The following is a 26,210-nucleotide window of genomic DNA, read 5'->3' as shown; positions in this document are numbered from 1 at the left end:
CTGCAAGCAATCCTCAGGAGGTCTTGCTTAGCAACATTAGAAATACTGCCTCTATTATTATCATTGGGTAGAAGCCTACACAACTAACATTTTTAAACAATTACTGTTTTAAATTACAGAATAAAAAGAGGTTCATCTAGCAGGCTATACAATTCTGTGTGCCTATCATGACCTTGCTGGCTAGCTCAGTCATAAGGCACAACAAAAGGCAGAAAAATAAAGAGAACTTACTATGCTGGGCAGGGATTAGTATTGCATAGTTTTGTTTCACTTAAAGGCTTCGTCCTTGCACCACAAAAGGAGGAATTAACTCGTGTACGATGGTCTTCTAAACAAATTGGTTTTGTTGTAATGTGTCCTATGGAAGTATTAGAAAAAAAAAAAAAAAGTAGTAAAATAAATGTCTACTCAAAATATAAGAGAAAAAGTAGTAGAAAAGAATTTTATCTAAACAAGTCCAAGCTCATCCTTGGTACAATTCCACTGACGTGAACTAAATAAAATAGGATTTCATTTGGCAACAAGTTTTTAACACTAATTTCCTTCTCTGTAACACAGCTACTATTGAAGTCAGATGAAACGTTTTAGTTATAAATGGCATATTTGCAGAATCTTCCTCCAGCAAAAATCAGTAATGCTTCGAATCCCAATTCCCTGCAGAAACCAGCAGCATTTGCTTAGAGCTCTGCTTATATGCTTGCAAATGGCAACAAAACATTTTGCATTTTTTTCAGTACTTCTACAGACTTCAGAGTTCTGCAAGCTCCTGTACCTAGTGTGTATCTATTTTCTACATCAGGTCAGACTACAGGGAAAGCGACAAATGTCTTAAGTGATTAAATGATTTTATAGATACATCCTTTAGTTGGGATGTATTGTGCACCTCACACATGGTTCATTGGGCACAGCAAGTCAAATCTGGAAACACGGTTACTTCCATTGTCTTTACCCATGCTGCTATCCATGCTATCCATCCAAACTTTTGTTTGTTTTAAAGGGAAGCAAGAAAAATAAAGTAGCTGTATTTTGTCTACAGTGTTCCTGGTGGGCCTTGAAGAGTGTACTGATATGCTGTGAAGTCTAACAACACACTAAGAAGATATTCCTGAATTTCACCTGCACGTTTTTTTGCCAATACATGAAGCATACATGTATTTGCCATACATGTATTTGCCAATACAGAAGCATAACATGGCTTTTCCATGGTCATCCAGTCCAGTTCTTTGATGTTAAGGACAGCTGCATCATATAATCTTGTTTATATGACTCAGTTCTGATTTAAAGGCCAATACATTTTTTGTTCTCAATTCTTTTTCCAGGATTTCCCATGTGCCAGTTTCCTGCTTTCACTACATCCTACTTTCACTGACGGAGCACCCGGGATTTTAAAATATACATGTTCTGGACAAAGAAATGCCTAGAAGAATATGTTAGTAAGAAATCTTTATCTTAAGTAGAACTTCAGAATTTAAGCTGGCAGAACTCAAATATTTGTAATTAAGCAGTGAGACCAGGGTGCAACTGTCACTAAAGGTCTTCATAATATAGTCTTCAGTTACTCTCTACAGATAGATAAATTGTACTAATTATTTGTTATCTTTCCATGTTCCCAAATTACAACTACATCGAAGCACATATTTAATTTCCATGTTACTTCAAGAGCAAGATACATGTATTATATGCCTACAGATAGTCCTCACCATAAGTGACATGAATTGAGACTACAAGGATTTATTTTTTTTCTACTACAAAGGAAGTGTGATGATACTTCATTTATGTTATAAGTTGTTAGATAAAAAATAAGGACCAGGTGTTCATTGCAACCTTCTGTCTGTATTTATAAACAATTTTCAAAATTAAACGCAGCTGAAATGTTTGAGATGCATTAAAAATGAAAAAGAAGAGCATTGGAAATTAAAAAGTTACCTACCCCCACCACAAGTAGCTGAGCACTCTGACTGCACCGTCACCCAGGAGTAGCTATGCTTTTTGACAGATGTCTTGTTCTCAGTGTTGATTTTGGAAAATGTATATTCCCAAGCAATCCCAGGATTTTTGCCTTGTAACAGGATCTAGAGAGGGGTATTTTGGTTTTGTTTGGGAAAAAAAAAAAATGGATTCTGTCATTTCTGTCATTTGGAAGGCAGATGAACTAAACATGATACACACATAACATATTTACACACACAGAGTTTGCGAAAGAATTTGCTGGAGACCTGATTCTTTGTTAAGCTAAAGTTCATCCAAGTAATCCAGAACAGTGAAGTGTTTGCTTGGCCCAGCACCTGCAGGACATATAAGCAGAGTGAATAAATGCCAGCACAATGCTCCTTTAAATCAGAAGGCATTTGACTGGACTGATGAAGCAAAAATACCTTCAGTAGACATGAAATATTGTCTGGAGACTTTTGGTGATACAGCATATGTCACTGGCCATGCCCCAGCACTCCGTGCTCCTCTCCTGAGATGGACTCCTAACAGGTGGATCCCTGCCTTCTGCAGGGGCTCATGGACAGGTGCTGGAGTTTGCTTGTGCCAGTGCAGTGGAAGGATTAAGGATTTGGGGATGGGAGATACTTCCTATCTTCTAGTTAGCAAACACTCAGCTAACTGATCCTTCCACAATGCCTTCTACGAATTCAAGGCCAGGCTGGATGGGGCTTTGAGCAACCTGCTCTAGTGGAAGTCGTCCCTGCCCATGGCAGGGATGGTGGAATTAGATGATCTTTAAGGGCCCTTCCAACCCAAACCAGTCCATGATTTTATGATTCTACAAATGAAGACACATTTGCTCACTGAGTAAGCAGGACTCAAATGCTTTACTACATGAAGCTTGAGCAAAGCAGTAGTATAGCTGTGTGGGGACTGGGAATAGAGATGGTTAGAGATGGCTTCCTCACTTCTTGAGCCTGAGGGTATAAAATTGATTTCTTTTCCTTGTAATAAATGTTTTTCTGTGCTGACTGGTAATAAGTTTCATTTGGCAGACCCTCAGCTGTTGTTTTTTTTTTAAGATGATTGAAACTGAAAAAGCTTCAATTCAGCAGAGGACCTGTCCCTGGATGTCTTGTCTACAGGGAAAAAAAGGATTGGAAAAATCTTTTATTCTTGATTTTACCATAATGTGTTAGAAAAATTGTAGATGGTGTGGTTACTAGCTACAGTAACAATCCTTGTCACTTAACTCAGGCAATCTACCTCTTGGAGGTGCAATATTTTAGTAATGAATTATATTGTAGCCTTCATGGAGACAGCTTCCTCCAATTCACTGTATTAATTTCAGTCTGAATTAAAATCAATGCAAGATGCACAAAAATCTGACAAATACCTAAACTTGGGGAGAAAAATGTATTTAAATATTTATTTATTTTAGGAGCTACTTTTGGCAGTAAAGTGCATTTATATTCATACTTAATAGAAAAAGTGCAAGAGTTTACAGTTACAGAGCTCTACTAAGTTTTAATTATTTACCACTGTGGATCTGGTCATAGCAAAATAAAGATCAGGTATGGTTTACCTCTGTTCCTAAATATGCTTTTTGATAAACACTTGCAATTCACGTAAGATTCCACTTTACATTAATGATTACTATTCAAACTATTAATGAAATATGGCTGACACTGTCAGTTAGGTTTGTGTGATGTCTAACCTGAGTGCTTAAGCACACCCATGCAGGTAGAACTGATCTCTATTTAGATAGGGTTCAAAAAATACCAACAAATTTACTCTCTTGTCTTTTACGACCAAGAAATAAAACAAATTTTACGTTTTATACATTTTAAAATGGAACCAAGAGTTTTAAAATACTCTGAAAATTTACATATTGGAAAAGAGAATTTATGTGACAGTAAAAATTTAGGCAAATTTACATGAACTCCAGCTTGGTAATGTTGAACACACAATTGATCTGGACTGTAAACTGTTTACTTTTCTAAAACAGCAAAAAATTGATATTATATTTTCTATTCTTAATAACCAAATATTGTATTTCAGTAAGTGAATGTTGATAATGATCCCAACTGTGAAAACAGGACTGCGAACTGTCAATGGCAAAATACACGCAAAAGAGTAGGTGAATGGGTGCATTCTCACTGAAACGTACAGATTAGAAAACCCTCCAAGCACAGGAAAATTGAAGTACTTCAAGTGCAACTTTTCATCTCACACCATCCACCACCATCTACACACCATCCAAGTTTAATTCATGAGCACCTTAGAGTACCTCCGAGACCATGGAATAAATAGATCTGAGAGTCATTACTGACCTCCCTATTTTTATTAATTATTCTCAACAGAAATAATATTTCTATGTCTGCTTTAAGGTTAAGTAATATCTGTATGTATCTCTATTTTACAAGAACAGGATTAAACTCAAACACTCTAAACTAGGAAACGTTTGAACTGAGACTGCTGTGTAACTCCACGCTGCCCTGCACAAATGCACTTGGATCTCTGGGTCATATACCATCTTTCCATAAAGCCTCTACAACATTCAGTGCTCACTAATGAGCATATGATAAAGTTTCCGTATGTTACTTCATGTTCATTCTTTACTGTGTGGTTTTGTGCCCTATTTGCTGTGCCCTGTTGAAATCTTATCAATGTAACTTTTTTCCAGGACTTTCTTTTTTCCTTGGCTATTTATCACTATCCATTGTGAATGTTTTATAAGATTTAGCAGTCCTTTCAGATGAAGGATAACATCTCCTCCACATTTGGTTTTGATTTTTAGAAAGCTGATGGCAAAAAGTCCAACTCTGTTACAGCATCTATTGCACCATCACTTTGAATATCAACCTTCAAGCCCATGGGTGTCAAAAATTTAGAAAAAACTGATTGGCAGGTCCCACAGGTTGTGGAAATGTATTTTTAGTGTGTTCATATTGCTATTTAGCAACTGTGGAAGGTCAGTATATCAAATGAAGAACAAGACCACAAAATCAAGTTAGTATAGTCCCTCTGCTTTCACTACTAATAGCTGGGGCCCTCTTCCTCACAGAACTTCATTCACAGTAATGGGGGGCATAAAGTCACTCTTCATTAACAAGCATTTACTGGGCCTGTTCAAATACAGAGAAGCAATTTCAGACAGTAGCTTTATTTTATTCTCGTGATAGAAATGACCTGCCTAATAACAAACAGTTAAAGTCTCTTTCCTGAAAGCGTGAGGATGCTCTTTCTCTCACTTCCCTAGCTGCTTTATGTTCTTTCAAGTGCACGGGCTGAAATACTACCTGGCCCTTTAGTAAGTTGTGTCAAAAGCAGAAGATGTTTTGTCCATTCCTCAAGACCTCATGTAAGGGTGAGCCCTTGCCTCATTTGATTCTGACAACTGTCACAAAGCTGTGCTACGTCAGTGGCCAAAATATCCATAAAGCTTAAAGCTTACCCAACACAAGCATCTTGAATTATTTAGACTGTGAAACTGCTCTTTACTTGGTGGTAGTAGAGGTAAGAAACAAAACAAATGCATCCTGAGCAACAAATTCAGAACACAAGAGGGAGGATGAGAAGAATAACATTTTTGTTACAACCAGTTTTACTCCTGTGGAGCAATATTCTCCTGGTGCTTCAACACAGCAAATGGAAATGATGCAAATGATGTCTGATGAGTTAGAACAAGACGTGTTAGTGTCTGTCACTTCAGAGTACCATGCAATGATGTCAGAACCTTGCAGCCTCCAGCTGAGTGAGTGCCTGTGGGGTAAATCCTGCACATCATGCAGGCTGCTCCATTTTAAGCCATTGGGCTACATCCCCTTCTTGTGCATTGGAAAGTAGATCCAATTGTAAGAAAGAGCTGAAGCCTGTAACTTCCTCTCCTTCTCCCCACCTGCAGCCAAAGCTAGAGGTGCTTCCCATTTATTGAACAAGAGGGCATGTTTACAAAGCAGAAGCTGCATTACATTCAGGTCTCCTTCATCCTTGTATCATCCCAGCTACAAAGAAAAAGGGCAAAATCAAACTCTGGAAAAGTAATGGGGACAAAATATTGTAGGACACTAAGTCATATAATTTAAAGTCCCTGGCACTCAGCTGAAAACGTTATACAATGTATAACATTCAAACAAGTCTTCATCAGAAATGCAATGCTATTGCAAAGTTACATTTTTGCCAAAGTAATGAGCATATAAAAATTTTTCTTTCGTATTTTCAAACATTCATTATCAAGCCCTTCCTTAACAACCCAATAACTGAAGTCTGCGTATACAGCCAAGTTATCAGACCTACAAATTTGGAAAGACCTCCAGTGCAAGTCTACTTAACTGGATACATTCCAGCATATTTTCAGCCAACTGGCATTTGCTCCCAAATTTACAGCTGGCAAACAACCTCCTTAAACATTTCCAGTTCCTCAATAGAACTGTTTAATGTCTACCTTTAACACACCAACCACCTGACTTCAGACACAACACTCAGCAGCTCTGACCGCAGGGCGCAGAGTTATAAAATTTACAGCTTCTTGAGTTTGAAAACCACAGACTCTGTGGCTGGAATCTGCCAGATCTACTCTGAAGAAAACGAACTGTGGCTTTTGCTTTGGGCATAAAATGTTAAAACAATGGATAAATTGAATTCTCCTGAGTAAAGAACCTTTTCCTTTTGCTGCTAATTTTGATTTCAAAGTTAAGCCAATAAATTTTCTAAACTAGCTGTGCATCTGCTCCTTTGTTTGAGATTCTTTTTTTCCCCATGGCTATCCTAAGTCTCCAATACAATATTCCATTTTAAAGGTCAATATTTTAAAGAGCCTATCAACATCTTTTTTATGATTGAGTCATTATACTTTTAAGGTATCTTTTATTGTAGGATGCGTATATGAAGTCACTTGCAATACACTGAATTAAAATAAATTAATTTAGACAAGATAAACTCTTCTCCCATAATATTCTGTCTAATGTACAGGAAAGCATACAAGTGTCTGGCAGGTTAACAAGCTATAAAATGAATCCATATCTCTGTGAAGGAGTAATACACTTATACCACTTAGAGAATTGCAGTGAGTTTAAATAAAAAGCCAGATAAAGGAATAGCTACTGTTTATCCATATGTGCTTTGCGTATTTTCATCTTTACTCATTCTGCATGGGGATAATTTACAAAATGGGCATGAGCCCAGACTCTGAACCCCAGCACACATGATAGCTTTGATCTACACCTTCAAATTGCATCTACATTTTCTGGGTCAATCCCATGCTTTGTAAGTCTTTTATAATTTCTTTAGGTAGATGTGAAGGAGTTGAGCTATCTCCAGTGAGCCATCAGTTACACCAAAAAGGGTGGACTGAGAAGTTTAGCTGTGTTAAAGACTAGTGTCTGACTTTTTAGATTTGGTTTTCAGAAAGATGCTTCTGAGACCTGCAGTTTATATCCACTCTGAATCTACATGCCACTTAATACATATTTTAACATCCAACATGCTAAGCCAGATTCTGATTTCTCTGATCAATCAAGATTAATTCCACTGACTTTCATGAATTTACTCCGTTTTCAGTAGTGTAAATCTAAGCATGGAGCATATGCTGGTGGAAAACTGTTCCTGTTTAAAACAGGACCAGTGGCTTGAATGGGCAGCTGCTGGGGCTTTGACATGACTTGACAGTGGCCAATAGCAGGAGCTTCCAAGCAAAGTGGGAGAACACCTGTAGAGAAAAGCACCAGCAGAGGAAGAATTGCATCTACATTGGTTACTTAAGTCAAACCTTAAAACAAAAGGGTTTTTATCCCTTCAGTATTTCTAAAGTCACTTTAAACAAAATCTTAACTAAAAGCTTATGACAAACTATTGTTTTTCAAGAAAGTCCACTAAGGTCATTAAAAGGAAAAAAAAATCACACACAAAAAAAAAAAGTAACCTTGAAAGGTCCTGTATGATCTCATTTCTTCTTCAGCTGTTTCAAATTTATCTTCTGTTGTTATTGTGTCTCCATTTTTTTACTGTTCACATGCTAAATGTACAACCTTCAGGGATACTGTCCAGCTAGTCTCTCTTCACTAAAGGAAAACCCTTTTATCTGTTTGTATTGAACCAACATCTGCATCTTATAAGCACATCTTAGCTCTCTTTAACTTACTTTCTCTTTAGGGGAAATCAGTACAAATTTATCATCTAGTAGCTAATAATAAATGTAATGTTTTATAACTGCAACTTGGCTTTCTCCCAGTGGCAGCTAGATCATCAGTAAAGTCATTCCACCTGGCCTCCTTTCTCTCTCTTTTTTTTTTTTTTTTTTTTTTTCCTATTGGCAAAGAGGAAGTGATTTACTGGTTTTAATTAGACATTTTCCTGCTTTGAAGCTTCATTCACCTTCTCTTTCCATGGATATTTGCCTCCTTATAAAGCATCCTTTCCATCTGTTGCTTACTGTTGTCAAAGTAAACCATGATTTTATGATTATTTAACCAAGATTTCACAATTCCTTGATAAAATATTTCACCGAGTTTGAGGTAAATTTCAGTGAGGATACTGATTCTATCTCATCCTGAAAAACTTTACAGTGCTTTCTCAAATCAGATTTGAATTCTCAAATCAATCCATTCTTCCTCACTTTACTGGTAGAATGGAAAACCAAATTATTGAATTATTGTGTTTTTAAGTTAGTTTATTGATCCCTGGTCATGCAATATTTTTCATGCCAACCAAACAGTGCAGGTTTTTCTTGCCCTTTCAGACTCTTTCTTGTAATTTGACTTAGTTGTGGAGGGTGAGTGAATATTTCAACAAATGGAAGTCACACATGACCCGCACATGAGATGTGTATCAATAGAGCCCTCTGACACCAATGTCCCTGGTGCTCTGCTAGCCCCATATGGAAAGTACTTTCAGCATTTGAGGTGACCACTGCCAGCCCTCATTTTCAAAGCTAGATGAACGAATGATTAATTTACTGTTCACTCCTCCTCAGGTTAACAGAAAAACACTGTTGAGGTCTTTAAATGGAAGTGGTGCCCAAATGACCTTTGACCAAATGACAGATAAATAAATAAACTGAATATATTCAACTACCTTAAAAAAATGCAATATGTTTCCATTTAAGATGAGACAATTATTCTACCAAAACCATATTTAAATACCTGGTATTAATTTCTTATGCCAGATTATCATTTAACTATCATGTTTCTACCACTTTGACCTTTGTTATTTCATCTAGCCTGAATTTTGACATTTTGGGAACTGCCTTCAGTACCCATGTCTCTTTCTCATTTAGGCTTTTACTGGTTTCTACAAACCCACAATCACTAACCTATCAATAATACCAACTGCAATTTCAGAAGGATATACAAATTCTAAAGGGCACCAGTTTACACTGCTTTGCATTCCCTCCATCTGTCAATTTACTTCTTGGACAATCCAGAAAAGGCTCTGATGAAATCTCCAGAATTTCATTTAAATCTTCCAGTAGTTGTGCTCAGGAAACACTCATCCTACACTTTTTATACCACATTCTTCTCAAAATATTCTCCTCCCCCTCAGAAAATATTTGTACATTAAGTTTGCATTTTTTTCTCTCACAACCTAGTTAAATTACGGATTCACTGCTCTTTGTCTTCTTTGGTATGACTGGTTCCCATAATTACATACATATAATGTATGTGAATATGTATATGTGTTTTTGTTGTTTATTTTTGCTTTGTTTTGTTTTGGTAAGATTCCAGGACAAAAAAAGAAAAGTATTTTGTGGTTCTTGTCTCTCATCCACTTTTGAATAGTGTTTAGGACTGCAAAGTCTGATTAAATGACACAGCTTAGCTATTGAAAAACCTGATAGAAAAACAGATGCACAGGAACATGATATACAATAATGCATAAATACAAAACATTTAGTTGAACTGCGAGGCTGAACTATTACTTGTGATATGCAAGGCAATAGGGAATTTTAAGACTCTTTTTCTTATTTAGGTTTCACCCTTATTTCTTAACACATGCTTCAGATGTCTGTTTCAAGAAAATAATTTGGAGAATGACTGCATTTCACAGCAAGTGATTGCCTTGAGCACAGACGTGCCAGACCTGTCTGGACCCATACCTGGAGAGCACTGGTCCCATCCTCTCCTGTGAATGCTAGTCAGAGGATGTGTGTAACCTGAACTTTCTGGATGCATGCAGGTTGACTTGCATCCAGAAATGCAGTTGAAAACCTGGATCATTTGGGTCACCACACAAATGTCTTGCAAAACTATGACCACAAAATTAAACAAGCACAAACTGTGCTAATCTATCTTTCAGATCGGAACAGCAACAAATACACCTACAAAAACTTGTATTTTGTGCCCACCTGAATAATAAAAGTTCCTGTATTTATGCATGCAATTTATTCAGTTTCTTAGTCCCTGTAGTATCCGTTTTTACAAGGACTCCCACTGAATACTTCTGGAAAAAAAATCTACTCCAGAAAATAATTATTAAATTGGTGTTGAATACAACATAATTACAAATAATTAAAAAAAATATATAAACATTACAGCAGAAGCTGAGGTCTGCTCCCTGGAAAGCCTCATCTTACTGAAAATCAACTTAATTGGATTTAAAAAATTGCTAGCAAGACTTATTTTGTATGCTTAAAGTTAAATAGGATTTGTTTCATGATTATTGTTGGAAATAGATATTCAGCAATGCATGTTTCCTCATAAAAGTGTATTCTTTGTTTTTCATTGGTATTTGTGCTGCTTATTTATTGATAAAGCATAAATGATGCAGATCTCTGAACACAGTATTTTGCATTTTCCCAGAATTCAGCTTGTTGCACATTGCTAAAATTACTGAGAGCCAATAAATAAACAAACAAACAAACAAACAAACAAATAAATAAACACTTTACTACAGCTGATAGGTATATATAATTGGGGAATATGTTAACTTTAGCATTTTTCAGTTGTTAGATTCCCTAGTTATTAAGCCAGTGGTGTAGGTATTTCAATAAAAATAGAAGGGAAGCTTAAATAAGCTCTCCTAGGAGCAATAGCCTCAAGTTAAATGTTAAATCTTAATAAAACTGTTTAGCATAATTTGATAGGATGAAAATAGAAGTGTTATTTGGCATTAAAATGAAATTTTTTTTCTTTAATCTTTATTCTGTGAAGTATTTGCATGATATGCAGCCAAGTCATCTTACAGGCAATTTATTATTCATACTTGAGTTCTATAATAATACAGTTCAATTTACTTTGTATTATGACAAATAAGATTCCTGAGAGTTCAGCTTAGCATTTTGTAGTATTTATAAGTGTGCTTGTTTCTTTGGTGTAAGGCTATACTGGAAATGATTTGGAGACAAGGAAGCATGTCTATGACTTGTAGGCCAAAACTCTTCTTTCAACTAAAATATTCTTATTAACCTACACACACAAAATTAAAATTCTTCAATTGAGAAAAAACATTTTGAAATGCTGTTGCAAATTAGGATAACAATTTGTTAAAATGTACAGCTTTAGCCTATGTCAAACTGTCCCTTCTAAAACATGTGTCCATCCTAAAGTACTTTAACATATGTTCAAGGTTCATGAGCTTCAATGGTGCTTAAATATATGTTTAAGCACATTACTCAATATGAGTAATGGTAAGGCTCTTCAGTATTCAAAATAAAAATCTTTACTGAATAGCTGTGAAAGTTTAAATAATCCTTGAAGAATATATTTCATATCACAGTCTATATTCGCTGTGTTCCTAAGCTTAACAGAACAAAGCTGTGTAATGGAAACAGGATGCAGAGTTCTCGGTTCACCACTCCTGCTAAACTTCTGCAGAGAGCTGTTTCCAGTTATGGTGTTACGTGATGGGGAGAAGAACCACCGCCTGCTGCCTCCGAGAGTGGGTACAGCCCTCACACTCCCGCTCTCCTGGTACACTCCAGAGAAAGGTATGCCTTTGGTAGCAGGCTGACCGGGGTACTGCAGGAAGATGTGGGAAGGAATTGAATCCCTTGGCTCCTTCCTTCTCACAGGGAAGAGTTCATCAAAACAGATGTAACAGACACGTTAAAAATCCATGGATTTGCTGGTGCTTTCTAACAAAGGAGGCAAACTGATATAGCTAACAGTAAGTAAAGACTTAGGTGATTTAGCCAGAAATTGACACTCAGATGTTCTGATGCACTTTAAAAGACAAGCAACCCCATGCAGAAAGAGTTTTTTCTTAGAAAAAAAGACCAGTTTTGACCAGTTTCAAAAATGTAACACTGAAACAAACCATAGAAGCACCAAATTTACTTTCTTCTAAACCTAGTTTCAACACAGTATATCTGGCAGACAGAGTAAGTGGAACAAAGTTGACTGGGAGGTAAACATATATGAAATTCCTTATTCTAGACGCTATCACCGATAAAACGGAATCAACAGAAATTACACAGGAGCCTAAGGTATGGTACTTAGATCACCTGTGTCCCAAAGTAGATGTAAAAAGGGCTACTTGTGCCTGCGTTTTCTAAAGCATTATTTGAAGCTCTTACCTTAAGCCTATCCATAATGTTAAATTTATTTTTTACATCTCTGAATTTTACTGTACAGTACTTGTGGGATGTGCTTATAATCTCTACTACCATTGTGCAGCAACTGAGAAATAATGCTATATGGTGTGTTTTACACACCTTTCTTTTTACTGAATTTGTGACATTTAATAAACTTCAAACCTTGATGAACTGTTGAAAGGCCTTTCAATCTAGCATGACTACACAATTAAGTCTGAATACTATCATGACTCAATGCTATTCTTTAATCTCTCTGAGAGCTACAGCACAGAGCTAAAGCTGTCGTTACTAATTCTGTAATAGACATCAAGGGAAGAATAAACAGAAGAAAGCTTACTTCAAAGACCAGCGTCTCATTAGTTGGTCCTGCTGCATATAGACTCTCTGGATGGTTAAAAGAGCGTTGATAATCAAAAACTGTTCCAGCAAAAGGGAACTTTCCTGGCCAGTCAATTGTCCAGTCTCCTGTTAGATAATACTTTTTACTGAGGTTGCGCACTGCAAGATAGCTGGTTGAGATTTGCATTTCATGGAGTTGTATACTGCGTGCTCCTGCTGGAATAGTGACCACAGCATAGTAGTCTGAAATGAAAGAAGTAAGCAAAATTTTTTCAATTGCCATACGGATAGAGATGGTTTACCATTTTTCAGCCAGTTTGAAAGATATTGAAGATAGCTGTTCAGATCCACCAAAGTTACTTCATTTCCACAAGGAAAAAAAAAAATCTGATTTTAACCCCCGATGCAGTCTGTAATCAGAGTAAATCAGAGGTATTTCAATTCCTGGAATTTGTCTTTGCGATTGAAGACAAGAAAAAGCAAATTTACCTTAGAAAAATGCAGAAAATGGTAGTTTCACTGTAACTGTTTTATCATGTTTTCCCTGTAGTTTCCTGCAGTAGTTGGAAGGTACCACTTCAATCATGGGCAAGCTTTTTGAGGTGAAATGCACTGGGATGCAGAGAGCTCCCACAAAGCCCTATATATAACTACATCTCCTTCCTGTGACTCATTTCACTCTGAGCATTTAGAAACCTACTTCACTCTACAGTCAAATAAGATGCTACTGACAACCTTCAACACACACGGAACACAGCTCATTTTGCAGAGCATTCAGTTTAGCTTATTCTCCTAGCGTTGTATTTCTGTATTGCTATATCCTAAATGATTTCCTGACATACCTCACTGTAGCATTGACATGTCTTACAATCATCAATAAATGGATCCTCAAAATACCTCTGTGGGTAAAGAAATATTTATTATCTCCATTTTATGCTTGAGAAACTGGGGTAAGGTGGAGAGGATTTCACAATAAGCCTGTGACAGTCCACTAAAGGAAAGTCCACGTCCTAGTGACTGGATCATCCACTGAATCAACTGGACTGCTTCCCATCAACTTAATTTAAAAATGGATGTGGAAATGATGTCACGTTTGGCATTATGCTGTGTATCACTTTTTATATATTCTATTGTCCCCTTCCAGTCAGAACTGTTGACCCACTTGCATGAATCTTAAAATATTTTTTAAAAATTCACACGTAAAAGGAAAAAGTGGCTTAAGAAACAAGAGGAATGCCTACAGATTAACTAACCAAGACTTATGTTCATAGCTTTCTTGTTACCAAGAAACAGCAGAAATGTGAACTCTTCTCTCACTCTCCCTGTGATTTTCAGTTCACATCTGGACTTTTAGACACTCCCTAATGAGCAAGGAGTCATATATATATTACATGGGGATACAGCAGAGCAACGAGTTGATGATCATGTGGAACAGCTTTCCTTACCATTAGCTTTGTGCTGGATCAAGTACTGGCCTTTAAAGAACTTGCATGTTGAATTATCTCCTTTACAAACTCCACAAGCATCCAGTACAGCTTTGGAACCAAGTCCATGATCACACCCTACTTGCTGCAACCAAAAGGCAGAAGTAAAGGACTCAGATACAAGGGAATTTGAAGTAACAGCTGCATTTTCTATAAAGGAGTCAATTGCCCACTTAAAAAAAATAGACATTAAGATTGTAAGAAACTTAATTATTATCTTACTTCACAAATTCCATCAATGCAAACATCGTATTTATTTGGTGAACACAACGTTCCGTCCTTCACTTTGCTGGACATTGCAAAGAAAAAGTCAAAGTCTTCAGCTGTACAGTACAATTTACATCTGTCTTCCTCTATGGAAAACAAACAAACAAACAAAAAGACAAGGAAGTATTAGACCTGTGGCACAGTTTAAAAATGAACAAACAAAAAACTCCAAGCACCCTGCTGTTTCTACTTGCATCCTACATGACATTTGGCAGCTACAAGGATTAATTGTGTAGTGACTTATTAGGACCCCAAGATAGGCAAAATTACAGCCAAATACATTTTAAAACAATGTGTGGGTATAACAGTCCACACGCTCACAGAATTACATGTAAGAATTCAACACCAATGTGAAAATGAGCATATTTATTAGCTTTGCTGCTGTGGCTGTGACTTCAGCTCCACTTGTCCATAGTTTTAAGTTTATTGTAATAATGGTATTAATGTTTAATTAAAATTTGAAAAAGGTATGATTGCTCAAATGGTGTGTTCAGATGGAAGCTAGGACAAGGGTGAGGTTTTCCCCTAACAAAAGCGCTTTTCCTTTAAAAATGCCAGACCACTGTCAATCAAATTTCTTCTTATACTCAGATAGTATATTGTGCTTATAAAGGGCTGATAAATTCTACATAGACAAATACAATGATGCTATTGCTACATTGATACAGTTGCTGAAATACAGTTTTAATACAAAAGTGCAACAAATAAAGCAATGTAAAATTTTCAGGAACATGAAATTGGATTTAAAATGGTATCCTTTTATTCTTAAATAAACAGCTGGATTTTCAATAGCATGTAGCACTCAACTTGTTCTACAGAGGCAAGGCATCTGTAGCAGTTTTGAGAACAAGATCATACTTTCAGGAGTATATAGATCTTGAGGGATATTTTGAAAAGCAGTTAAAGAGAATAAAGACAGGCATTTTCAATTTCAGCATCACTTGGGAATTTCTTGCTTTTGAAAAGTATGCCCTCTGACCCTAATTTAAACTTTTACTAAACACAGCCTTAAAACCAATGTAGGCTACATTAACTTCTGTTAAATGAAGTATTATTCCCCCTATAATGTAGCATCCATTGTTACATGCTGCGAAACCGTATTTCCTCTTTCCTCTATTCACAATGGCTGTTAGGACACAGATTTCTAAATAGCAACTGAAATGTCTGCAAAATCTTTTAAAGAAATTATAATCAGGGTATGAATAGGTTATGGGTGTGTGTATACTTAATGGCATTGAAAACAAATTTGTGCAGGTTGTAAACAAAGCAGCTACAATGTGATATAATCCAGTGACTTTTCTTTAAGTAGCAGAAATTGTATATATAAACTGACTTTCAAACTGCAGCAAATGCTTGCTGTAATTGATTAAAATGAACATTGATGCAAACTATTTGCAAAACAAAGGTGGATAAATTAAAAATAAATTTTAAATCTACAAAAGACAAACGAGAGTTATTGAGACCTGAATTTTATAAAGATCTCTTAGTAAAAGATAACTTTAAAAAAATATATGCCTGTACATTATTTGTTTTTCTAATTCTTAAGGGACTGTACCAGCAGAAAAGTCAGAAGGTTGATTTATTGTTACATTTTGAAATCTGAGAACATTCCAAAGGAAGGAAGATTCTGGTAGCGTTACTGTAGAAGCTCACATTTCCCATGCTGAAGAATCCATGGAATTTTTTTTTGTTTTCTATTGTTTTGTTTTTATACTAAAACATATGTAATATAAAAGAAAGGGCTAGCAACAGCTGGGGAGTCATGCTAAGGACAAAGGTTTAAATTCACAACCAAAATGAACTCTGCATGTTCATACAGGTGGTATCACATAAGAGCCGGATTCAGCTATGCTGGAAAGCAAACATATCTCAAATAAGCCAACTCAATTTCTATTTGCTTACATCACGGTGTTATTTGCCTAAAGAATATGGATGATTTTCAGCTGGTAGCTTGCTTTCTGCAATGGCCTTTGTCCATCAGAGCTGTGGCATAATTACCTTCCACTTTAGTGTATGGCTTCCATTTGTAGTACCATCCCCGGAAAGGTTTGCTGTTATATTCTGCACACTGCTGGGCACGGAAGTCCAAACTATTTGCTGGACATGGCTGAGTATTACAAAGTTGATAAATACGACTGGAACCTTGGCAGAATTTGCCACCATACTGTGGCCTAAAAAAAAAAGAAAAAAAAAATCATTTGCAGCACTTACTTTTTATGTGATTGGCACATGTTACATGCACATTAACAGAGAAAATGAGAGGATGTGTTATCTCAGGAGATCAGTATTTCTTATACAAACCATTAATTTTCGTAGTTGTTAAAACCCAGCAAAGCAGTTGCCATGAATTATCTACTTGGATCACTGCAAACTCAGCAAAGATGCAAACATCTAGAGGTGAATCATGTGTTCACTAATTAAAATTTATAGCTATTTTGTATTGGCTGGTTTCAGTCTTGCTAATATAGCTATTTTTACTCCGTTATAACCCAGGAAGGAACATGTGCAAAGAATTACACATCACAATAAGAGTTAATAAAGAATAACATAGCACTGGTCAATCATAAACAAAATGAATAATGACATTTGGTTGTTCATTTATTTTGTAAATCATTTTGAAAAAGTGTGCTTTTAAACAAAGGAAGCAGGGCTACACATAGTTGCCCTGCTCTGCGATACCATTAACATTCATGAATAACTTTAAATATGTCACATCTGCTTCAGCAAACCTTACTTGGGTATTTCCCTTAATTTTGGAGAGAATGAAAAGAACATATTCTGTTGCTTTGTTTTGCATAACTCATCTTCTGTTATCAGAATTATATATATATTACTATTTGGTCTATGTCTGTGTCTGTAAGCTGATTTAAAATGCAAGAATTGCTCTTTTTAAAGTGGCCGAGAGACCCTGCAAACCGATGAGATACGTATTCACTCACTTCCTTACTCCTTATGGATCTCCTAAAAATCCACTTATGTTATTTTTGCAGTTCCACAACACTCAGATATACATCTGCAAGTACTGAGCCAAGTCTTTAAAACCCCAAAGTCTAAGAACTGTGTGATATCTGTGTGATATTATGCTATTTCTTGCATCGAGTGAAAAAAAAAAAAAAAAGAAAAGAAAAAAAAGCGAGAATTCTGCACCTGCATACATTTATATTATGATTTTTTTTAAAATTGCGGAACATACATGCTTGGGAAACAAGATCTTTCAGTGGATGGCATAACAATGTTACACACACACTACAGACAAAAATGAAAATAAAATATATCAGGTAATAAAAATATTATTTTAGTCAAGTTATTACTTATTTAATAATAATAATTATTTAAGATATATTTAAATGTAAAATAACATTAAATTTAAATATATATTATTTATAGTTAACTATATAGCTAGTATAAAAGATACAGTTGCAACAAGTGTGATCACATTTGTTTGTTTAAAGCCTCAAACAGTACGCTGTAACCCTGTATCAAGTATCTCATGCAACTTTTAACATGCATCTGTCTGGGAAGTAATATGGAGAAAGCTTGGTGCAACATGGGTGAGAAAATCCACATACATTTTATTTTTACACTATTCCGTATTGTAAATTTTAATTCCCACATATCTAACCCACTAACTAAGCCGGAGCTTGGTTCTCATGTTTTAAATCAGCTTCAAATGTACACAATACCTCACAACACCTGGCTTCTCCAGAATTCTGGGCTACAAAATAGTTTCTCCAAGGAAGAGGTGTAAACCCTCTGCTGTGCCATTTAAAACTGGGCTAAAGCACCAGAGAAATGTGTTGTGGAAAAAGCACTTCCATTGACCTTTCTTGAGGTCATTTACTTGAGGTCAACTACACTGACACTGGGTACAGCAGCAAAGCTCTTAAAAAGAGTTGGATTTTCCATACTAGCTGGTGGCAATTCAGTCTTTGAAGGGCAAGGAGGATATGAATTATCAGTGAAGTCAGTATTTGTGCAGCTGGGGGGAGCCTGGAGTTTCGGCAGCCAAGTGTTGGGTCCTTACTCAATTCTCTACAGACTTTCTTTACAGCTTCAGCACATGTATGATTTCTGAACTCCTTCAACCCCAGTGAACAAATCTGCTTTAGTAGAAGGAAAAGAAGCAACCTCCTTCCAAGTACATGCCACCAAATAAGCAATATAATTGAATTATTTATGGCTAAATCGTGATTTCTAGCCACAGGCTTGTATTTAAGGATGGTATAAAATTCCACCAAACTAGGGGAGCACTGAAAGAGGCATTCTGTTTCTCAACCCTGTTCCAGCATTTTAATATTACAGTACATTCCCATTACTGAAGCCATTGGCCAGAGAATTGATGGAAACATCTCCACCTTCATTTTTTACCAACCAGATGTCAGTTGAGTAATTCACAGGAAACTAGATGTAGGACTACAAAACCAAATTTCAGAAAAAAGGACTCTCATTGACACTGATAAAGTCACGCTTTTGTTGTGATGTTTATACCAACAGCTTTTGGCTTCAGACTAACAGCTCTTTGTGTATAACCATGCTCAGATGTGAAAAAAAAAAAAAAAAAAAAAAAAGGTATTCCAATATTTTTATAGCAGTATAGTACTCCTAATGCAGATACAGCATAAACTTTCATAGGTGTACCTTCCCAACTTTGGCACATACTGGTAAAGATCCCTGCATAAATAAATGGAATAAATGCTGTTATAACTGAGGCATTACTGATGATAATTGGAGAAGGAAGAAAATAGTTGAGAAAGGCCAGCACAGTCTCCAAAGAATGAATTGTAAAAGGAGTATAAGTACAAAGCTGCCAACTTCATATAAGACTGAAATATTAAAATGCTACAAATGTAGCATAAATAAATTCTACAGTACCCTTAATGGAATGCACTTAAAGATCAACGAAAGAAACTAAAATGGCTATTCACTGGAATGTAACAGAGAGTGTAAAATCCTGAAAAAAAAAATAATTAAGGAAAACAAGGAAAATATTTCATGCGTTATATAAAGGGAATGAGACTGAAATTTCTGGACTCCTATTTTTTCATGTTTTGTAATCATTTAAATTGAAGTGAGGACATTTCTGCTCATATTATGACCATATTATGACAATATCACAAAGCTAGACAATTGTTTTCTGCATGAATTCAAAAGATCTTTCACAATCTTCCTTTTTATTAATGCTTTCAATGGCATCATAATTTTACACGGGCTTACATCTGCATTGTCTTTACTCACAGCTATTGTACAGAAAAGATTAAAAAAAGACATGTTGAAGCCATTTTATTGATTTAGTCTTTTGTTTATATACATGCTAAAACTTCATTCTACTTCTGCTTCTACTGAACAATGCGCTATTGTGAAGTGGGTAGGATGCAGTCCCACAGATACAACTTAGGTATTAATTCAAATCTCTTGGGCGCTCTTCAGGTTCTTTCCCAGCTAAACTATTAAATTATGTAATCTATTTCTATCTTGGAAAAGTACCCCAAGTGTAAAATGTTGTGATTTATGAAAACCAGATCCATGAAATTACACTGGGACAATTTATAGACACATAATTATTTTAGCAAATCGTCATAACCCTGTGTTCTACAGATGACCTCCATAGGTGTCTGCTATTATGAATTTGTACATAACCGAGGTGGTAATTCAGGAGCCGTATCCAGAGCTGTTTGGGTGTGGTCACGACGTCCAACTTATTAGTATCAAGAGAAAGGGAATTGAATTGCTTGGATATCATTTTCAAGAGGGGAATTTCACATGCTAACACAGATAATAAGTATTTCATAAGCAGCAGTCTGAAGCTGTATTAGCTGTATTACCTGTCTAAGCTCTTAAATAAGGTGTCACCATTAAAATCATGAGAAACCTAGAAATCCCCCCCAATTCTCCTGTAAGAAAGTCCAGTCAGTTCTTCAGAGATCCACAGCCCCTATCATAATCTCTTGTAGAAATACATATTATTTATTGTCGTTCTCAGAATTTTGCTATCCAAAATCTTCTGTCAGATTTATGAACAAAAACATTAGCTCCTACACAAACCTGGATTAGGAAAACTGACATAAATATCTTACATATGAAATAATACACATAGATATATTGAGATATCTAAACATCTGAAATATATTTCAGAAGTTCAGAAAGAAAGGGATCATTATTCTTTGTTTATGTGTAGTTTTAGAAGTGAACAATGAACAGTCAGTAGGTTATAAATCTTTCCACGTGGTTTAACATTGAAAATGGATAGGATTCCACTTTTATATAAAAGTGCTGTGATGTGAAATACAGTTACCTGGATATCCATTCACTGTTGTATATTGATGTGTAGATGGCTTGTTTATAGTCTGTAATTTCATCACTCTAAATCTGAGAGAGATTTATAGTATATTCTTCTTGCTCTAACTGGATTATTACTAATGTAATAAAATTTAATTTTTTTAGAGAGACAGTACAGTTCTGGTATCAAGCCTTACATGGTTACATCAAGTCTTACATCAGATCTTACTGAAATTAGAACAGATAGACCACTCTGGGTACAAGTTTTAAATATATGCTACAGTAACAGACACATTGCAAGTTAAAGAGCTTTTGTGTTAACACAATTTGAAATCATTATTCGTTATTATAGTAAGCCAAGCCGAAACATTCCAACTAGTGGGCATTCTTCTGTCTTGCATGGAGAGCAAGAGAAGGCTTACAAATCAATGCAAAGAACAAGGTATATACATGCAAATTCAGCAGAAAAAACAGAGACCAACATAAGAAAACCAGAATATATATATATGACACATAATTGAGAATCTCTACTCTCATGCTAACGATTTTTCATTAAAAAATGAAACTATCCAAGCAATTTTGTTATCAAAAACCACAGAGAAACAACAGAAAAGGTTGAGAATGCCCTGCTATGGATCTGCAAAGATTGACTGATGAAGGATAATAAAGACTATTTTAACTAACTTGAGTTTTCCTATAACATAGTATATGAAGCATGGATATTACTACTGGAGCACTGTGCAATAGGTGTGAGGCTTCTTTACAACCTCGTATAAACTGTGTCATATTTTCTCTATTATTTATTACTGCAGTTTAAGTGCTGTTTTTATTGTGTGCAATGAAGAATACGTGTGTATATGCCTGTTAAAGTTTTGTATGAAATAAAACAGTGACATCATTTGTTTCTACTAAGTTAGAAAAGATTCTGACCTGATAACATTTTACTTCTACTATGAAATAGTATCGGAAGGAATAGTAGCATGTACAGTGATAAGATGTTCACTAGAGGAACATGCTAGAAATGTCTTATGAGTTAGCATACAATACCATAGTTCAGCAACTTTATTCTGACTTGTGAAACATAAAAGAATACAAGAATATGACAGACATACAAAGTCATAAATCTAGAACCATTTTGATACTGGCTTTAAATGTCTTTGGTTTATTATTCTGGACAGTATGATCTCATCAGAAGTCTTAAATTACAGTTAAATTATTAGGTGTGATTATGTCTGTGTGGCATTTCTTTACTGCAGCAGGTGTTAGATAAACTGCAGTGTTACAAAATAAATTCAAAAATTCAGAGTGGATAGATGTTACAGTGTTCTAGCAGTCTTTGGACAGCCACTACTTTCTTCTAGTGGACAGAACATATTTCTGTTCTTTAGATACTGACTGGTCATAATGGACGTGAAAGAATGGTCTAAGAAGCATTTCACACATATCGTTTCCCTACAGAAATGGACCCCATTTGTTTTGTTTTAATAACATAAATAGCATAAAAATAATACCTTTTTCATATCTATGTCTTACTTTGGATTGTTGCAGTGTCTTTCTTGATATGTGATCCCACCTCCACAAGTCCGAGTGCACTGTGACCACTCAGACCAGGCAGACCATTCACCATTTACAGGCTTGGGTCCATGATCACCATATTTGACACACTGTCCTCTTCGACACCACTGCCAAAAGAATGCCAAAAAATATCCCATCAGAGTTAGTGGTACCTAGTAGGTGCAAAAGAAAAGAAAAAAAGAATGGACATTTAAAAGCTCTAGCGCTTTACCCTAAGAAATCTAAGGTCACCCATTGAACTCGATATAGTTCACAGTACAACAAGGACTCTGAAGGAGGAGATTGGTCAACATGATGGTATAGATAAATAGTGGCCTTAAATTTGTCCAAGCTCTGATTCACGATCTCTGATGCACAAATTTTCAAAACTGTTCTTTTGGAGAGTATCTTTTTGGGTTATCTTCCCCCAGAAAACATGTTATTTGATGGTCTTGGTTTGTCAGAACCTCAAAATCTCCCATGTAATTTAAAAATAGCCTGCTAAAATTCTGCTAAAATTTCTCTCCTTTTATCATTCATTTATGAAATATTATACAAAGAGAAAAAGCGAAACAGAACATTTGTCAGTAACTTGAAAATCAAAACAATATTCTATTGAAACAAACATTACAGCAAAATAAAATATTTTGTGTAATTATAGATGTTATAATCAATGGATTATTATTTTTTTTGCTGATTTAGATTTGCTAGATGTATCTTATTCTATAGCTCAACAGGAGAGGCATCACTACCTACAATCAAATAGACACTACTGTGAGGACAAGTCCTGACTATGTATCGCAGTGCAATCTTCTACAGAGCAATAGGCAAGTCCATGATACAAAACCTGGGGTGGTCTGGATAAAGCTGGTTTTGAGGGGAGCTAGTATTTAACCCAATGCAATCTAAAACCAAGATAGAATGACATCCTATTTAAAAGAACTTACCATACTTATACCACAAGCTGTTCCCTCTGCTGCTGGCATGAACTTAGTCTCACATCTGTGACCTACTTTGTGACACCAGAGAGATTTGCATATATCCTGAAAAGAGAAAGAAAAAAGTACTTATCATAGAACTCATAATTCCTATTATGTCATGGTGTTTAGAAAAAGTAACAAATGATATATGCCTTTGCTACCATATAAGCCATATAGACAAAAATTTCTGCATTTAGAATATCCAGAGTTTAAGATTCATAGCACAGCCATATGCTGTATATTGCCTTCTTGTTTATGGACCATTTCACTATATACATATTTTTTACTATTTTGAGTGTGAGACTATACTAACAAAAATTGTGTTAAAATGTTAAAGGCTAAAATTAAAACAAGTCTGCAGGGACAATAAAGCTGAACAGATTTTCTAAAACATGGGAGGTGGCTGGAAACAGTCTCTTCCCAATGCAGTTCACTCTCACCTCTTTGTAGCTGTTGAAGAAACACTGCTTGCATCAACTGATAAATATGGTGAATATAAAATAAATCAAAAAATTCCAGAATAATAATGGGAGTAAAAGAAATGACAACACTTTTCAGAATGACCACTCTGGATTATTTGACAAAATGTCTTCTCTGAGGAGGCCAGCAAGGACTGTAATAGTCACTATAATAAAGGGTTAATCTAAATTAATCCTTCATCACAGAGTCAGAAGATCCATTTTTATTGTTCTTAAATGACTATATAGATCCTTTCCAGGCTTCCACATCAATGCATAGGAGTAAAACAAAACACGAGAAGCTTAGTCCTTTTACCACCCTCATCCCTTATGAAAGTTTTGATCAAAGCTCTATTGCCTGCTAATGTCCATAAGCATAGTAGGCAAGGGCTCAGGGGTCTAATGTATCCAACTGCACACTTTCTGACTCACAGAAAGGACAAATTTCCTTCCAAAACACCTCAGGAATGGTGATATTCCTCAAAGGAGGCCAGTGCCTTCAAAGCAAATTGCCAAGCAAGATAAAGTAGAGAAATAGCCCCAGGCTCTGGAGAACAGTGTTACTTCTACTTATAGAATGCTGCAGTTCCCTAATATAATTTTAACTTTCCACAAGGATATCAATAGGTACCTTAACAAAGCTGAGGTTGCATACTTTCGCTTTCATTCCAAATTGCCATTTGCACTGGGTATCTGCATCATAGATCTGCCCAGGCAGTTTGTCAGGGTATTTATACTGTCCTGTTTGCTTCGGCTCATCAATCAGACAGGCAGCTTGAGCTGTACTATAATGAGAATGTATAGTGATTATGACTAAGGTCTTTAAATCACAACATTTTAATTTGCTACAGAACAGCAAAAACATATAGTATGGTATACAGTACTTTTAATTAGCTTTATAGTCATGTACTGAAATAAGAATATATGCTTGCAGGAGCCAAAAGATCTTGACATCTTGTTGGTAGCCTGACCTGCAAACTTTTAAGGAAGCATGAATTTCCAGGCTTTGGGACTGTTGTGACAGGAAAAAAATGATACCAAAGTATTTTGCTCCCTTTATTTGCATGTAAAAAGATCAAGGTAATCTGGTCTGCTTCTTTCCCTTAAATAGATTCCAAAAATCAGGAATCAAGAGTCGACATGGACACTGTCTCATTTCAGCATTCACTTCAAGTGGATCAACAAACAGAAGCCTTCTGCGGCTTGTGTGCTTTGGGTTGGCTGGGTCTAGCTTAAGACCAAGGGTACACTATGGTCTGCTTTTTTTTTCCTTTATGTGTGCTTGAGAAGCAATGTGTACGGAAGGTAACCCTATGCTAGATATATCTTCCAAGTGTAAGTCTGTTGGACCATACTGCATGCTGGAGGGCTTATGAGTTTTTTTTTCAATTTGAAATTTGCTTGTGTAATCTGAATATGCTGCATCATTGGAGCACACAAAGTCACCAAAACTCTGTCACCTTTCCTATCCATTGCTCTAAGATAATAATTTGAAACCAAGAAACTGAAATATGTAGGAATTCGATTCTTACTTCAGAGAATTAACATCTACAATGCCCTTACTGGATCTGGGTCTTAGTACCACTTACACATTTTTACATAATGATACATACTCTACCCATGTACAACAAATAAAAGGAAAATTTGGCAAGAAAGGACTGCAATTCTGATGACATTAAGCTCAGAAAAATACAGCTCCTTTAAAAGCATCACTGAGTAGTACCAACACCCTGGAGAAGTAACTGGCATCTTTCTCTTTTTAATATTTTTTTTCACCAGAAGCAGTGTATGAAAAACTTACAATGTTCTTACTCATGCCATGAGCTAGATCAAGAGAGAAACTCTAGGGAGAAAGGCAATTAATGTTAATTTACATTTTGTAATGACTTCGGCACTACTATGTCGGCCCTCTGTGTTCACTTCCTGCTAATTCTCTACTGAACCTGACAGGAATGCCTGGGAAAGAATGATATGCCAGCCATTATTATTGGATATTCATGGAGGGTGAAATTTGTTGTTTTGAAATGAGGCAGGAAAAAGACACTTATATTGCACAGAGAAGTTGTGGATGGCCCATACCTGGAGGTGTTCAAGACCAGGTTGGATGAGGCCCTGGGCAACCTGATCTAGTGAGCAGCATCTCTGCCCATGGCAGGGGGTTGGAACTAGATGGTCTTTAAAGACCCTTCCAACCCAAGCCATTTTATGATTCCATGGCTCTCTGATTCTATACCATACCACCGATACACCTCAGATGTCCAAGTGTGCAGGCTCAAATAGTGTACTGGTTTGAGCACATTTTAAAAGAGGTAAATTTCACACCTATGTAATTTTTATGTCTGTTCAAGTGTTCAAGGCCAGTTACTAAGATACATTCCCTGACACTGGT

General features: G+C 35.9%; 1 protein-coding gene across 6 annotated transcripts in view; it reads right to left on the bottom strand.

The window, feature by feature from the left end:
- Window positions 1-26,210, bottom strand: part of ADAMTS18 (ADAM metallopeptidase with thrombospondin type 1 motif 18) — a 79,552-nt gene that overhangs the window by 14,137 nt on the left and 39,205 nt on the right. For 4 of the 6 annotated variants that reach the window (XM_084533385.1, XM_084533389.1, XM_084533387.1 and 1 more), the window contains 9 exons: window positions 24,453-24,606; window positions 23,331-23,426; window positions 22,363-22,556; window positions 16,552-16,724; window positions 14,509-14,639; window positions 14,248-14,371; window positions 12,801-13,045; window positions 1,931-2,072; window positions 232-358 (listed from right to left, as the gene is read on the bottom strand). In XM_084533385.1, the coding sequence (XP_084389511.1) occupies window positions 232-358; window positions 1,931-2,072; window positions 12,801-13,045; window positions 14,248-14,371; window positions 14,509-14,639; window positions 16,552-16,724; window positions 22,363-22,556; window positions 23,331-23,426; window positions 24,453-24,606 (1,386 nt within the window). The remainder of the gene's footprint in view (window positions 1-231; window positions 359-1,930; window positions 2,073-12,800; window positions 13,046-14,247; window positions 14,372-14,508; window positions 14,640-16,551; window positions 16,725-22,362; window positions 22,557-23,330; window positions 23,427-24,452; window positions 24,607-26,210) is intronic. The other 2 variants (XM_084533386.1, XM_084533388.1) reach the window with 1 other exon arrangement.

The sequence above is a fragment of the Aythya ferina genome (genome assembly GCF_964211825.1).
Source record: "Aythya ferina genome assembly, chromosome: 12".
NCBI lineage: Eukaryota > Metazoa > Chordata > Aves > Anseriformes > Anatidae > Aythya > Aythya ferina.
Note: the sequence above shows the minus strand (reverse complement) of the source record. Positions and strands in the feature narration are given on the sequence as shown.